General features: G+C 43.0%; 1 protein-coding gene across 1 annotated transcript in view; it reads right to left on the bottom strand.

The window, feature by feature from the left end:
- Nucleotides 1-16,848, bottom strand: part of CCNY (cyclin Y) — a 104,781-nt gene that overhangs the window by 34,021 nt on the left and 53,912 nt on the right. Inside the window, exons 3-5 of the mRNA XM_080916686.1 lie at nt 15,664-15,698; nt 3,625-3,725; nt 292-327 (exon numbers count right to left, since the gene is read on the bottom strand). Of these exons, the coding sequence (XP_080772812.1) occupies nt 292-327; nt 3,625-3,725; nt 15,664-15,698 (172 nt within the window). The remainder of the gene's footprint in view (nt 1-291; nt 328-3,624; nt 3,726-15,663; nt 15,699-16,848) is intronic.

Genomic DNA, 16,848 nt, shown 5'->3' with positions numbered 1-16,848 from the left:
TGTCAAAATTTCTACTAACTGAATTAAAGCTAAATCTAACATTTTATAAAACACACAATGCTCAGTTATGCTGCACAGAAAATAAGCAACAAAGAAGAATCTGAGCCTTTCAAGAAGTCGGCTCTGCCACACCACCATGTGGCCGTTCCCTGCTCCAGAGGCAGCTCAGCTCTGACCCAGCACTTGGTGCATGAAAACATTCGCTGAGAATATAAATACAAAGAATACACAGGGAAGGACACAGTAAGACAGTGTGTGATACTTTTACAACAGAATTAAGAGGCCACATACCTGTTTTTGATGTGGTAATATATTGCAAGAGCTACACTGTAAAAAAAAAAAACACACAGGAATTCAATGTTTTATAAACACATTCATCATTTCAGGTGCTGGGCATGATCAGACAAATAAATTTAATTAAAAGCCACACAGTCCATCTGAAAAGCCCCATTTCATCTAGAGTTCTGATAAGATTATTATTACTGATAATATTATTCCATATTTGGGCACTCTGGTAGTCAGTCCAGAGATTTTTAGATTCTTTTGGAAATAATGGAGTAGCAGCAGGACTGACAGCTTTTCTATCAGATTTTAAGCTTTCTTCCCTTTCAAAATTTAGGTACTACATGAAAGCACTACAAATTAAGCCACTTAGGAGTCTGCAATTGCTGGCCTGGCCAGTTAGCAAGTTAGAAGTTGTTCTCACAACCATCAGAAAGGCAGCAGGCTGCGGAAACAGTGGCCGGCGTTCCTCTCACACCTGCCTCAGCGAGCTACTCAACACTGCCCCTCACCTCCCAAAACGGCGCTGTAACTTACCAAAGCACCGCTTTAAAACTGTCTAAAAATGTTCAATACATGAGTGAATAAGCAGTCACTTTCCTCAAATTTTCTTTCTAATACAGAATACAGTATACGTACCACAGGAACTTTCTAATACAGAATACAATATACGTACCACAGGAACTTTGGAAAGTTTAGAAAGCATAAAACTGAGGTAAGATGTAGTTCAGTGGACGGGTGCTTGCCTAGCATTTGTTTGGCCCTGTATTTGATTCCCAGTGCAGGAAAAAAGTAACTTTATTTATAGCCAAGGATGGTGATGAATACTTGTAATCCGATCACTTGGGAAGCAGAATTTAGTGGGTACACAGAAAGAGTATGTCACTAAATAAAATGCACGCACGCACGCACACACACACAGCACAAAACACAGAAAACCAAAAACCAATCCCCCCCCCCCCCCCATCAGTTTGAGATACTCGGTAATTATTTTTACTTCTATGTGTGAACAGAGAGGCCGGCACCTCCTATGCTTACATAACCATGTTGTTGCCTTTTCTTTTCTTTTCCTGTAGGAAAACTCGCTGATGAACATGATTTTAAAAGTTCCTAGCTGTATTTCATGATTTCATTGTTGACTACTTGAACCACTCTCTGTGGTTGAATATTTAAACTGTATGTACTATTTGGTAATTAATTCACACCAGAGTAAACAGGCTTACAAATATCTGTGCACTTGGGGTTATATTATGTCTACAGGAGAGCATCCTGTCTACACGGGATGACTTGGTGGCCAGGGCTCCCAGCAGAGTGCATGTGTCTTTGATCTCCCACCCGGGCCTTTCACTGCAGATTCACTGGCACTCTCCTTCAACATGGTGACAAAACCTTTTCCTTCTGAATAGAAAATGCCATAGTTTTCATCATGACCAAGCAGATTGGCTACTTTTTTATTTTTTTAATCATTGTCTAAAATTCATTCTATTCCTTTTGTCTTCAAATATTTTTTTTTTAAAGCCTCAAAGTTATTTTCTTTTCCTCTAAAAACATAGACCATTGGTAGGACTGCAATGTGCTCTGGTTCCCAGAGACTAAAAATAGCCTCAGAGACTTCCAGAGGTTACAATGACAGGAGTGACAGCAAAGACCTAAGCCAGCTCTGAGACCCCCGAGAATGTGTACTGCACCTACTGAGACTGAACCAGAACAGACCCTGGCACAGGACCAGGAGGCACGTGACAGGTCTTTCCTCTGAAATCACTAAGAGTCTGAGCTGATGAGGGTCTGTGACTAAGGTAAATGGCTTCAGAGTATCTTCCCATACACTCACAGATCTACCATAGACCCTGTATTCTAGATCACATTATTTCAGGCTCAGAGAGATCAGGACTTTTGACATGGTTGTGTCCTTTTCTTCTACCTACGACTCTGGCTTGGTACTGGGAAGAAGACCTGGGGTTCAATGGAAAGCGGTAGCTCTTACTGCAGGCTCTTCAGAGCTTGGACAGCTGCCAAGAACCACATGGCACAAACATCCTCAAACTTTTCACTTTTATCCACAAGCTCTATGTAGTTCTAAAAGGTTCCATACTGTCCATTTTCTAGCAGTGAGCTCTATCCTAGAAGTGAGTGTGTTTAGTGAGGTCACTCACATAATTATACTAAGTGCTACGTACAATGCATTTCTGCCCAGTTTCCCCAGGTTTATGCTCATGAGCCATCACCCGTTCTGGGGCAGTGAGGCAAAGGAACTCTATGTGATGAAGCATGCATTCCCCTTACAGGACGAAGACACTGACCATGGAAGTTAGTTATAGTCCTCAATGCTTAGACAGTAATGACTGTCACATACAAGCCTATACAGTGCCTCTAACTCAGTAAAACTGGCCCATAAAAACAACGGTTTATGGGTGGTAATCTTAGTACTTCATTTGCTAAAATTAGTTAGTTATTAGATGTAAACTTCCTTAACGACACAGATAAAATATCTGAGACTTTCAGTCGAGCTGTAAAGTTCTCTGAGACCCTTTCTAAGGTGTGCTGACTGAACAGGACAGTACAGGAAAACCAGTGCCCTTTGCTTCTTTAAACAGAAAGTGAGTCTAAGACAAGGATCTGAGGCCCCTGGTTAGACTGTCCCACTCTAGGCATTAATTAGCTCAAGTCCCCATCTGGGACTGGAGGAGAAAGGTCTCGTTTCAGTTACTATACCCTTGGCACAGTGCAGGAATAGCTTCAGTCATAACTGAAAGGGCAAAACTGCACATGTACAGACACAAACCAATAGACATATTTTAGGTCATCAATATTTAAAATAAGGTGAAATGCTAGTCTCTCAATATTTGCAATAAACAAGTGTCAGTGATCCTCACATTCAATAGCCAGCCTGGTGCCGGTGATGGTGGGAAGTGTGGACACTCTGGGGCCCTTCAGTGAACACATCTGGAGAGATGGCTCAGAGGTTACAGGCACATGCTACTCCTGTAGGTGGCACAGGGTTCAATTACAAGCAATCACACGGCAGCTCACAGCACTCTGTCACTCAGTCCCACAGGGTCCTAGGCCCTCTTCTGGCCTCCAGAGCACATAATGCACAAACATACACACAGGCAAAATACCTGTAACACATAAAACAAAAATACCTTAAAAACATATCCTGCCAGACATTGTGGCCCAAGCTTTTCATCCCAGAACTTGGGCAGAGGAAGAAAGATCTGTAAGTTCGAGGCTAGCCTGGTCTACAGGTAGTTCCAGGACAGCCAAAACTAGAGAGGCCTTGTCTTAAAGCAACACCACAAAAACAACCCCCAAACTCAAAAGCAAAGAAGTCTGCATACCCACCATTTGATGGTGTACTTGAGGTTTGGCTGGCTGACTGTGCTGTCATCGAGGAAGATGGTGGAGCAGGAGCTGTACTTCCGTGATGTCTGCCCTGGAGGATGCTAGAAAACAAGATGGCAGTAGTTACACAGACTCAAAGTTCCACCAGGAGATCTTTGCCAGCTCGTTTTTGTGAATACAAGCTGAAGTCAGTCAAAAGAAAGGAAGCTCCGCTGAGGAGGTGTCCCTACAGCACACTGTGCACAGCGCTACCCCTGGGCTGGTGGTCGTGGGTGCTGTAAGAAAGCCCACTAAGTCCGTCATGAGCAGCGAGTCTGGAAGTAAGTGGTGTTTCTCCATGGCCTCTGGTTCCTGCCCTGAATTTCCTACAGACAGACTACGATTGGGACATTTAAGCAAGCTGGAAAAAAAAAAAAAAAATCCTTTCCTCCCTAAACTGCTTTTGGTCATGTTATTTTATCACATCAATAGAAACCCGATCCAAGACATAACATTACCCCTTTCCCTGAGATCAGACAAGAAAACATGTCTTAGCAAAAGCTCTGCCACAACCGCTAGCTGGAGCAGAATGTGTCCTGTTCTCCATGCTAAGGTGCTACTATCCCTAGTCCCAACCTTCTTTATGGGACTCACAGGAAGCCTGCAGAGGACTGAGGTGGCATCCTAGTTTTATGCATTAAAATCAAGTTGAGAATCCATTGTACCCATTTCTCAAGCCCTGATCAATTAAAATTAGCCTCTTGGCTAATATGCTTAAATTCACACAAGTTTATAAATGGAAATATTCCTCTGTTAGGACACACTGCACAAGAAAGCAGGAGACTGGGCTTCTGCTTTTGCAGGGATGACCTTTAGACAACAGGTATCCTTATGATTGTCATTTTGTAGTTCAAGTTCTATATAGATCCCTTATACATCAGAGAATCACCTGCCTTATTTATGTACTTTCAGCAAAAGTCCTGAGATACAAAGTACCCAACCTAAGGCCCAGATGTCTGCTCAGGAGTGAAACTATAAACATCTGCAGCAACCTGAGAAACACACGAAAGATGCAAGAACCACAAAGTTCTCTTTCGAATATTTACTGCTCAGTATTTAGGTGTCTGATTCTTTAAAACAGGGCTAGATGGTGCCACCAGTGGCTGAGCTGTGGAATACTCTGTAGACATCTGGGAGGTCAGGCCGGCCTCAGACCTGAGGCCTCCAGCTCAAGGTCCCTACTAGGTGCTTGTGTGGAAGGAGCATGGAGAAAGCAAGTCAAGTTCAGTTTAGGATTTCAAGTAAGTTTATCATGGCATTTCAGGTTGAAGAAATAATAACATTCTCCTCACGGTACCTTGGGATGCCATTAAAAGTAATTCTCTCATAATACTAGCACTAAAATCATGTAACATTAATATAAGAAATGAAAAGGCCGTGCTTATGACATCTGTACACTGCAGCTGTAAAAGCTACTGCCTCCACTGAATCAGCAAATTCTGACATAAGAATTCAGCCATCAGTTACCATGCTAGTAAGTATTTTAGAGATATGTTATAATATTAGTAATTCAAAGAAAGCAAAAAGACAACAGAATTTTACTTCTGGATGTTGTGGGGTTTTAACTCTTTCTTTAGGTAATTCCCTCAATATAAAACTGATACACAAAGTACCAAGAACTGGAGCGTGAGGCAGTATGCTACACTGCAGCAAAGAACATGTCCTGAACCCCCTTCAACTATCATTGAGTCTGTGCGTAATAACATACTCCATGTAAGCAAACCAAGGGGTCAAAGGTCAGCTTAGTCTCTCACTGAGGCATGAGTCCTGGCCTGGAGGTGGCCCAGCTCTGTATCATTACATCTCAAAACTTAGGGCTGAGATCCTTTCTAGGAAAACAATTCCACTCCCAAACCAATGTTTCCTATAACTAGTTCCCCTACCTTCAAATTTCAGCTTCAGTGTCTCATTGCTGTAGGTGCAACCTGCCTCAAGCCACTGGCGGAAATTCTAAAAGTGCAAGCTGTCTTTGGCACTAGGATGCTGAAAGCAGACACCTACTAGGAGAGCCTGTGCCTAAGAGCCAAGACCTAACACCTACCCACAATGCCACAACATGGACTGCTTTAACTCGCTGTGTTCACATCAGTCAGAGGATACTCAGTCGGCTTCATCAACATTTTACATGCTATTCAGTATGCAGGCTAGTTCTTAGCTTCAGCCATATCTTATTACTGTCCTATGACTCTGAAAACAGACAGTATGCTTATACACGTGTGAGACTCCTCTCCCTGCAGTGTCCCAATCTGCTGGTAAGAAGACGGTGGTAAGAGGCACAGCAGACACTGGTTACAAACCACAAGACATATTCAGGGGTGCAATAGTGGCCCTTTTATCTGGGAGGTAGCCAACAACAACCTAATTGGACTTGAGGCCCATTTAAAGGAGGGAATTCATGCCTGGACCAATAACCTAATCAACTACCCATGGAAGGTGAGGAACTGAACCCTAACCTAGTATAATCCCCAACACCAGTCTAAATGTTTATCCTTATATCTACAGATCAATGTGGCTCTTGTTGGTCATAAAGAAACTTATTTTTGTAGCAGATGGGGACCATCACAGAAATTCATACCTGGTCAAAATTCAAAGGCCTACTAAATGTCCCTCCCTAGTTGATACATTACAACATACCCTATACCCAAGGTTCAGAAAACATCATGGAAGAAAATATCTACTAAGAAATAGAGTTTTCTATATGTGACACGGAGTTGCACCCATGAAATCCTAACAATACAGCCCCCTAAAGAAGACTTTATAAGATGAACTAACTAGCTGATATCCCAAGATAGAAGGGAGAAATCTCACAAGGTCCTACTCCTAGATAAAAAAAAAAACTACAGGCAGTTAATGGCTGCTCAGTGAGAGAGTTGATCTTTTCCAAGGATGAGTTCCATGGCTATCTAATCCTAAGTGGCCATCCCTAAACACATATACATATGAGCAACACTAAATAGATTCAGCAAGTGTGTCTCTCTCTCTGCTTCTCTGTGTATGTATGTGTGTGTAACAGACAGACAGACAATGAACAGAATCAAAAAGACAAAGTTGAGGAGTAGGTTGGAGGGGCAAAAGAATGTGATGTAAATACATGACTGTGTATAAAAATTTCAAGAAATAGCAATAAATGTTAGAAAATAAGAGGAACACAGCAACTGTAACGTGAGTCAGATAACTGCCTGCCTGCTAGGTTACTTTGAGGGAGCTCTTACCTGAATTTACTTATCTGCAGAGCAGTTAGAACAACAGACATGGCCTCATACGGTCACTATGAGGAATGCTGAAGCTAATCTGTAAGTGTTAGGGGAGGGCTGGTTTATAGAGGGCTCTGCTTCTGTATATAGCATTATGTTTTTTAAAATGTTAGGAATGCCTTCAATGTGGGATGCCTAAGACATTCTAGATCACAAAAGAAAATGCTCAAATCAGTATTTTACTTGAAAAGAGGCTTAATGGGACAGACAGCTGAGAATTCCAGTAACAGCTGTCTCAGGGACAGAGAAGATGATCTCCAACTAGTGGTAACTAACAGAGAAGCCAGACAGAAAGAAGACTGTCAGGAAGAATGGTTTATTTCCATTGAGGTAAGAGCAATTTTCTTTCAAACAATTTATATTTTACAAAGTAAAATATGAATGTTATAAACAAGATCTAAACTGAATATGAACTAACACTGAAACAAGTCACTGTTTCTACACATGCCCACAGAACAAAACACTTTACTATTAGCACCAACGGCCACGGATACAGAAAGCCTGCTGGACCGCATGACGAAAGCAAGTAATTGCATTTTAGTTACTGAGGTTATGTGGTTACTAATCCCAGTACTGGTCCTGTCAGATGTGAGAAACAAGTGCCTATACCCTCCAGTGACCCCCAGCCCTCACACTATGTATCTTACAACTCACACCTAATCAAATCAGGGGGAGAGCAGCAGGCACTTACTCTGTAGTTCATCTGTCTAGACTGCACACATGTACCTTGAAGGCATTCTTCCGTCCGTTTGGTTTGCCCCCCAGAACTTGCTACCAAACCCATGGTAGACTCTGTCCTCTGTGCCCTGTACTCATCTCAGTAGCACTCAACGTGCCGTTCTCCTCACCTGCATTCACTCAGCTGGACTCTGTCTAGGACCTGGACTTGAGCGATGAGAAGCAGCTCTTAGGCTGGCATGCTGGTAGCCCTACCACCAAGCACAGGAAGTCTGCCCCCCACAATAAATGCAGGGCCCTGTATGAGCTGACTGTGTACGGCTAACAAACTGGCACCTCAAATCTCCTGGAGAACCTATGCAATCCTAAAGGGAAGGACATGTTCAGCAATGGTATGGGGAAGGGGCAGGCAGACCCAAGGAGCTAGGATGCACAGGTTCTGGGGAAGGAGCCGAAGCTAGGCTCCAGGACCAGTGCTCAAGGATCTGTTCTCCATAGCGCAGCTGTATAAACAACTCTCACAAACTGTTTGCAGGGGATGCCTAAAAGCTCACCCCACTAGCCTGGGGTATCTGATAAAGGTAGATCTTTTCACACTCAGCAATGTACTGGCTCAGGCCATGCATGGCCACCTTGGGCTCAGTCTCCATCTTAGGGTTCCATTGCTGGGATAAAACAGCACAACTAAAAAGCAAGTTGGGGAGTTTATTCTGCTGACACTTTCAGACTGTAGTCCATCACTGGAGGAAGTCGGGAACCCAAGCATAGCTGGAATCTGAAGGCAAAGCTGATGCAGAGGCCATGGAGAGATGACCTTCGTTACATGGCTTGATTAGCTGCTTTTTCATAAAACTCAGGACCACCACCCACAATGGGCTGGACCCTCCCCCCTTGATCACTAGTTGAGAAAATGCCTTACAGCTGGATCTCATGGAAGCATTTCCTCAATTGTGGCTCCTTTCTCTATGGTAACTCCAGCTTGTGTCAAACAGACACACGGCCAAGCAATACAGTTCCCAAGTCCCTTACCTGTCCATGGCAGGTGGCAAAGCTTGCCCCTTGTTACTGTGAGAATGCATGGCCACTGACGTGTAAGATATACTCCATGAATCAAGTTAAGTGACTTTCAACAGAATCCTTAATTTGGAATCCCATTTTTGAGGCCAATGGAAGGGTCTTACATCTCAGGGCTTGTTGAGGATCAAATAAAATGAGCATTAAAAGTGAGGTAATGTCCAGAGACACAGATAAGGCCGGTCCCGATGTGAGGAGAGGATGGTACTGGACACAAATGCCCATGAGGATTCTCACAAAACCACCGGGGTATTCTGCTACTTGGGGTCTCTACAGACATTAAAAAAGGGAGGTTTTGTTTTGTTTTCTGAAATAGCTGCAGCTTTCTACTATAATGGTCATATATGTTTTAAGTTATGTTCAGAGCAGGGCAGGGTCAGAGACATACTCGGTTTTAAGTACTGGAGGACAGGACACTATAGATGCTTATTTAGGTCTTATGATGTAGTCAGGAGCTGATGCAGAGGCCATGGAGGAATGCTGTTGACTAGCTTTCTTTTCAGGGACTGCTCAATCTGCTTTCTTATAGAACCCAGGTCCACCAGCCCAGGGATGGCACCACTAACAATGGGTTGGGTCTTTCCCCATCAATAACCATTAAGAAAACCTTACCACTGGTTTTATGGATTTTCTTAATTGTGGTTTTCTCCTTTCAAAAGACTCTGGCCTGTGTCAAATTTCCATAAAACTAGTCAGCACAGAGTCTCCCAGAGGTGAGACTCAAAAATAAACATTTTGTAGCTAAAGCATGGGGGATGGGGGCAGGACCAAAGACATTTAATATGGTGAGGATCAAGGGCACTTACTATAAATGTGGCCTTACATACTTTCTTCCCTATTCCTCTCCACCTGAAATCCCTCCTCAAGCAAGGATGAGGCAGAACAGGAAACGTGAGCTGTCACAGAGGCCCACTGGTGAGTATGGAGCTCTGATGGCCGTCCTGGGCTCTCAGCTGATTCTGACCATGCAGCAAATCAGACTGAACGCAGGAAGGACACGGCACCTCTCCCTCAGCAATCCAGGCACAGAGCAATGGAGAGAAGGCAGAAGGCCCAACGTGCACTCCAGCTCCATATAGAAGGCCGGGGCTTAATTCACAGCACCTCTCACTGACAGCACTCATGGGTCTTTCTATTTTCTAGTATCTTTAATTTCTTTTTCTCGTGTTTTAAAGTTTTCATTGTATACATTTAAGATATTTTTTGAACCGTGAATTACTATTTTAAAAACCAAAGCCTGTTACTAGAATATAGGAAGGCTCCTGATTTTTAACAGTAACTGTTCATGTGCCTTGAGAATGCGATGGGCGTCTTAAGGTGTCTTGTGTGTAAATCTCCTCCTCTGCTCATCATCTTCATCTCTCTCTCGTCTCAATGTTGTAGCTAAGACCTCAAGGGCTGCACTAAAACAAACAGAACCCAGAGTCAGTGGGCATGTGAACACCTTTCATCTTTGCTTTTCCCTATTTAGTAAGACAACCGACCAACCAACCAAATCCTTTCTGCAGCTGCTGCTATGATCACGGGTCATCTCAGTGCCCACCCGATCTCTGGAATGAAGCCAACTTGATCATGGTGTAGTTTCTGTGTTTTGTATTTTACTGAGAATCCTTGCATGTTTGTATCCATCAAGAAGACTGTACAGTAACTTCCCATTGTGGTAAGGTTCGACTGAATGTACAGAGAGCTTGGTAGCATTCCGTCCTTCACTTTGAAACTTTTCTCTCAACTTGAAACTACTTCAAATTCCAATTCCTTCATAGCAGATTCTAAAATCTTTACATAACTGAAATTTCACTGAGTCTTTTTTAGTATTCTCCAAGAATACTGCATTGATACCAAGCATACTAGCTGCCCGACAAATTTCTTCTCCAATAAGAATAGGTCTCTTAGAAGCAACGTTCAGAATTCTAAAAACATCAGACTCCAGACTGTCCCACTTCCTCCTTTACTTCCATAGTTTGAGACACAGAGTAAAACTACCAAAGATTCCATTTCTTAAGGAATTCTTTTTCAATCACTCACAGCTCACAAGAAACAATTCAAGAAACAATCAACTGCACTACATTAAAAACAAAACAAAAACTACTGAAACTAGTGTTTTTAAAATGAGATGAACACAATATATGGCCACTGGGGATCCTGTTCTTAATAATTATATAACAAAGTTCCCTGAATTATACTCAAACACTAGAGCAATGCCATTAGCTGCTGACACAGAACCTGAAGACTAGATTCACTTACCCATGAGCAGTACTACACAGCCTACATGTGTATCAGTCTACAGACCACCTTCCCTTCACTGGTCCCCACGAGTCACAGAGGACAGCCATCATACGTTTCCAAGACTGCCAGAAGTGGGGCTCCGGAGTTCTTGTGACTCTAGGTCCGACTAGTCAGACTCTTGCTTAGCTGACACATGGATGTCTACCTGCGTTATTTCCTTGTAGAGTTTTAGAACAATCATCTATCTCACCAGTGAGGCACCTCCCTCTAAATTTTCTGAAGAGCATGACACTACAGAGTATTTCCTGGTCAGCTTCCTGTTTTCACACATACATGCAGTGAAGAGCTTGAGGAAGGCTAGCCATTCCACTCCTGATCCTGTCTGTTAGGGATTTCTTCTTCCCACCCTCCCCAAACTTCATTAAATGTTGTAGTAGAAAGAGTCAGATTACATATGCTGTTAGCAGAAGGCAGGAGGAGGTCATAGAAAAATAAAACAAACTCAGTGTCCCTATATTTTGGGGAAGATCCTCAACTACAGTTATTTATAATGCTGTAATTTATAATCAGAGATTTTCACATTTTAGTTAAAGATATACTTAAATATCTGACTTTCGAGAAAAACAGAAGCAAAACTTGGACAAATTTATTTTTAAAAAGTCAAATTTTAAATAAAGACCATTATATAAGGCTTTAATTTTTTAAAAATAACTTATCACATTTTTCTCTGTCCATTTTAATTACATCAAACACAAGCATGGTGATTAGAATATTAATCTAAGCCACTGTTGGAACTCCCAGACAATTCTATTCCTCTGTAAGAAATCTTGAGAAATAGTGACACTTTAATCCTTAAGCTCCTCTGGTTCCTTCTCTAGTCTCTTGAGAAGAGAGACTAGACTAGACAGAGAGACTTCTCTGTCTCTTCTCACAAGAGACAGGCCAGGGCTTCTTTCCACCTGATGTGTGTGCTGTTGGGAGCCAGAGGAACATTTCCTCTAGAGAAGGTCACTTTCCCAGTGGCTATGACTGTAACAGCGGATTTTCAACAGGATAGAATCTAGGATTCCCCAAGGAAACAAGCCTCCGGGCGTGTCGGTGAGATCTCTAAGACAGATAACTGACAGGAAGATACACTTTAAACACGGGTGGTATAACTTCATGGGATAGAGCCCCAGGATACATGGAAAAGAGAAAGTGTGCTGAATGCCAACCTTTCCTCATCTCTGCTTCTAACTGCAAAGATAATGTAACCAGCTGCTTCATGCTCCAGACACCACTACCACTGACTTCCCACCAGGATGGACTCCATCCCTCCAACTGTGAAACAAAATTAATCTTTCTTCCCATAACTGTTTTCTGTCAAGTATTTGACTACAGCAGTGAGAACAGTAAACAACGCAGCTATAGCTGCTACTTAGCTGGAAGCAGAGGAAACTGACCATTTCTCCTCAAGCTCAGCCACAGCCACTGCTTTCCTGTTCCTTGAATAACAACACCCCCTTTGTAGACTGCCTGAGCAATGCATCCTACACAGGTTCTTCAGAGTCTCAAAGGAAAAACCAAACAACAATAAAGTTAGATAAAAAAGTTATACAAAGGAAACTGGTTGTCTGAAAATTTAAGAATAACTTGAAATCTGTAACTTGGGATCCTTAGTCAGAACTGGATCCTAGACTAAACTATCTTGCATAACTTTAACTGTTACCTCTGAATTCAAGTGAATCCCTCTGAGAAGCATCCAGACAAGTTCCAATCCTGGATCTACTACTTACTTGTTTCTTTGTTAGTTTTCTTTTTTTAATTTATTTATTCATCTTACATCCCAATATTAGCCCCGCTTCCCCCTCTCCTTTTCCGAGAAAGAGGGAGCATGCCCCCTCTGGTTATCATGTCCCCAATCCCCTTCCAGGCACATCAAGTCACTGCAGGACTAGGCACATCCCCTTCCGGAAGCCAGACGAGGTGGCAGGGAACAGATGCATGGACAGCCATGTCCGCAGTTGCTGGGGGGACCTGCATGAAGATTAAGCTGCACATGTGCTGCATGTCTCTCTACGCCTCAGTTTTTCGTTATCAGAAGGGTGAGGGTTGACCGAGTGCTGAGCTGGAGTGGAGACTGTCCAACTGTCAGTGTTGGACCATCCTCCTCCTACCGCTTTAAGAAAAGATGTGTGTCATTATTTCCAAGTACACATGTGTATGTGTCTGTAAATCCCTAAAGAGCTAGAAGAGGCTGTCAGATCCGCTAGAGCTATAGGAGGTTGGAGGCTGGGCGCTGGGAGTTGAACTCACATTCTCTGAAAACAAGGGCTCCCAACTGTGGAACCATTTCTCCAGTTTCCCGTCTACTTCTTTTACCTTCTCAGTGAGAAGCTGTGAAACTCCCAATTGTTCTGACTTACTCCAGTCTGCAGACAGCCTCACTCTGACTGTCTTATGTGGAAGCAGAACTCATGTGCTCATTTGCAGGCAAGTCTGTGAGCAGTGTGAAAGATTACAAGTTCCAGGGTCACCTGTTACAAAGAAACTTAGTACACAGCTATCTTTATCCACAAATACATGTGAGAAAACTGTCTGACTACACTGTACGATACCTAGACAAACACTCAGGGATGCACAACCCAGTACCCCATCTACATGCTGGTACATGGCTACTCATTTAGTAGGGGACATATGCCGAGACTGCATAGGACGCTAGTAAGGTCACAGTGAAAACAGAGACTGGAACTGCGAGAGCTCCCCGTCCCATTAACGACTATCAGGAGTGGCCTTGGACAACCAAACACCTCCTCTTTCACACGCCCTTAAATTGGATCAGTGGTCTGGTAGCAATTTCAGCTCTTCCCCCATGAGCCTAAGTGCTGATGTGGAGAATGCAGCCAAGTACACACCACAGGTAAGTAACTGGAAAAGAGCTTATCTTGGATGCCTGCCCTTCCTAGATTCAGGAATACACCTTCTAATGCACACAAACCGTGGCCGTTTCTATCACTGCTTCATGTCTAACACTGTGGTCCCACAGATGCTTACAAAAGACACCCCAGAGAGCCAGAGATGCTGCCTGCAAGACTTAAGTAGACTACTGTTTGGGTTCTCCTTTTCCCCTAGGGTCTCTAATTTTATTGTCTCCTCTTCTAGATTCCTTTGTTTTGGGTATGTTGGAGTTTGTTGAGAAGGAGGAGGTTGGTGTTACAGTTCCAAGAATGAAATTACAGTGTATTAGAGTGTGTGGGAAACGAGTCTTACAAAACCGTGAAATTCAATCTCTAACAGAAAGGTCCTGCACTTTTCCTAAAACACAGCTCATTATTTCTTTTACAGAGAGCTTGCTTGTCTTTCTCCCTCTGCTTTGTTTTCAGCCAGTTTCATGTTGCTATGTGTGCTGTAATTCATACTGTTGTTACCATTTCTGATGTGTGTAACTGGCTGTTTTATAACTATCTTGTAAAGACTTCAACCGTAAATAAACTATTATGTGTTAAAAAATTAAGAAACCACCAACAACAACAAAACAAATGTAGAGGCCCAGGGAAGTGGAGAAATCTGACAGAGGACTGATGAGCTCGGACGAGAGGCAAAGGTCCTCTGTACAGGCAGGCCCAGGATTCGAATCCTACAAGGGACGACTCTAGATCCTAAAAGGTAGCTGAAGAAGAATGGCTCCTCTTGTCCTCTGAAAATGACACACACATGTGCACGCGCGCGCACACACACACACAATACATATGCAGACACATGCAGACACACATACACACACATACAGACATACACATCATAGCACCCTCACAAAAAACAAGCCAAAAAAAAAAAAAAAGCCCCATAGGGATTAGAGAGCAGTAGCTGTCACTGCTGCAGAAGGGTCACCAGCTTCCTATGACCCCAGCGTTCACCTTCTGATGGCCTTGAGAGTCTTTAATACAAAGATTTATCTTTACACATATTAGGATCTAAAAGTTCAAAAACTCAGGCTAGGACCCCTGAGCCAAGCCTTTGTAAGGTCAGATTCATCACCGCGGTTTTCAGTGCGAGAGTTTACAGCACACTTACTTTGGCAGTTTACCTAACTACATCATCCCTCACCTTGTGGAAGCGGCTTTGTTTCTTAAAGAACAAACGTGATTACAATAGGAGAGGTGGTTACAGCCTATCTATTGACAGTTTGCCATGGAAGAGTGGGGAGAGGCTGGAGCAGATATGTATACCTGTTCCTATCCTGTGCAGCCACCACGGGGAAATATACTCTCAGAATGGCACTAGAGAAAAATTTTGGAAAAATGCTTTTAAAATTAAAGGGCCAAGTTTAGTCTCCTATACATACAAACTGTTTTTGAGTACACAAACAGAAGTGTGAGGAGCTGTCCCACACACAGCCACTGAGTAGGAGAGAAAGAGGAAGCAGAGCAGATTTAAAAAATAATTACATTTACAGAAGGAACTGTGCTACAAAACAAACAAAAAGTAAACAACAACAACCATCATCCCAGAAATGTGGGAAGCAGCAGAAATGTAAGTTCAGAATTAACAGCCTCTGCTTTGTTTGGACCCGTGTAGTATTTGCTGTGGTCTTTCCAGAGGCATGTCCCCTCCACTGCAGAGCTACAGTATCTGGAGACTGGCTAGTGGGAGTGAATCAATAATGCCTAGCAAAGCATCATCTCATCAGCGCCCACACTCCTGTGAGTACCACACAGCACACAGGGCATCTTCACCCCCCACATCACACTATGCAATCACCATGAAAACGTGGGGAGGCGGTTTCACTTACATGGTTAATGAAGAGACTCTTGCGTTTTTCTCTCACTGTGAAAACAAAAGATGGGACACAGATGTTACATGTTGCAGGTGGCAGAAGAGCCGCTGAGCTTTGCTCATACTCTCCTGCCCCAAAGTCCCCAGTCATTCGTTTACCAACTGAGTGTAAAGGAGCTGCACATCTAAACTTCAGCAGAGCTCAATACACAGACACCTTTTTATAGATCAACATTATATGAATGAATTATTACTAAGAATATTGATATCCCTAATAGCAGACCAAGTGATGTTGAACAAAAGTGCTGTACAGTGGAAGACATTTGGCTCATCTGGCCAGTGTGTGAGCTCCAGGGACTGTGGTCCAGCCTCTCCTGCATTCTCTGAACTGCACTGCATGCCCTCAGCCTCGGTTCTTAATCAGAACAAGCAACCCTCAGCCCCAAAAACCAGAAGGTTGCCAGAGAACACAGAGAAGCTTGTGATAAACTACTGTCACTAAATGTTGTGTTGTCCCTTTGTGGACATACAGTAGTCCATCAACTAACCCAGTGGCTCCTTGTGGAGGACATGAAGGACAAGCTTTTGCGAGAAGGCACTAAGTCAACAAAGCACAAATCCAGCTTTTCATCCCAGCAAGTATTTCTCCTGTAGTTTGTACCCACAAAGCCCACTAGTCATGAAGTTGGAGGTCTTGGAGTTGTCTACACTTAAAATTGTTCTAGATTCATCAGGAAACACTCTTGAAGCCTCCCATGTAGCTGAGCCAAAGTACTCACCCAGCAAGTGGAGGGACCTTATTCTTAAACACGTGTAAATGAAGAAAGAAAAGAATGAATGAAAGAAAGAAGGGAAGGAGGGAGGGAGGGAGGAAGGGAGGGAGGGAGGGAGGGAAAAAGGAAATGAAGATACCATAAGACAGAAAGGCCTCCCATATTCATGGATTAGTAGGGTTCAATATTATGAAAATGGTCATTCTACTAAAAGCAAATTTACATATCCAATACAATCTCCACAATTCCAGTGTAGGGCCAGTTCTTTAAATCACAGCACTCCAGCATCAGAAGCAAGTAGATCTCAAATTATAGGTCAGCTAGAGCTATACTGTGAAACCTTACCTCAAAACAAACAAGCAAACAAACCCACCCAATACATTTCACAGAAATTTAAAAAGCAACTCTAATGGTAATACAGAAACACA

The sequence above is a fragment of the Micromys minutus genome (assembly GCF_963924665.1).
Source record: "Micromys minutus genome assembly, chromosome: 5".
NCBI classification, from domain to species: Eukaryota; Metazoa; Chordata; class Mammalia; order Rodentia; family Muridae; genus Micromys; species Micromys minutus.
This window is presented reverse-complemented; position numbering and strand designations above follow the sequence as displayed.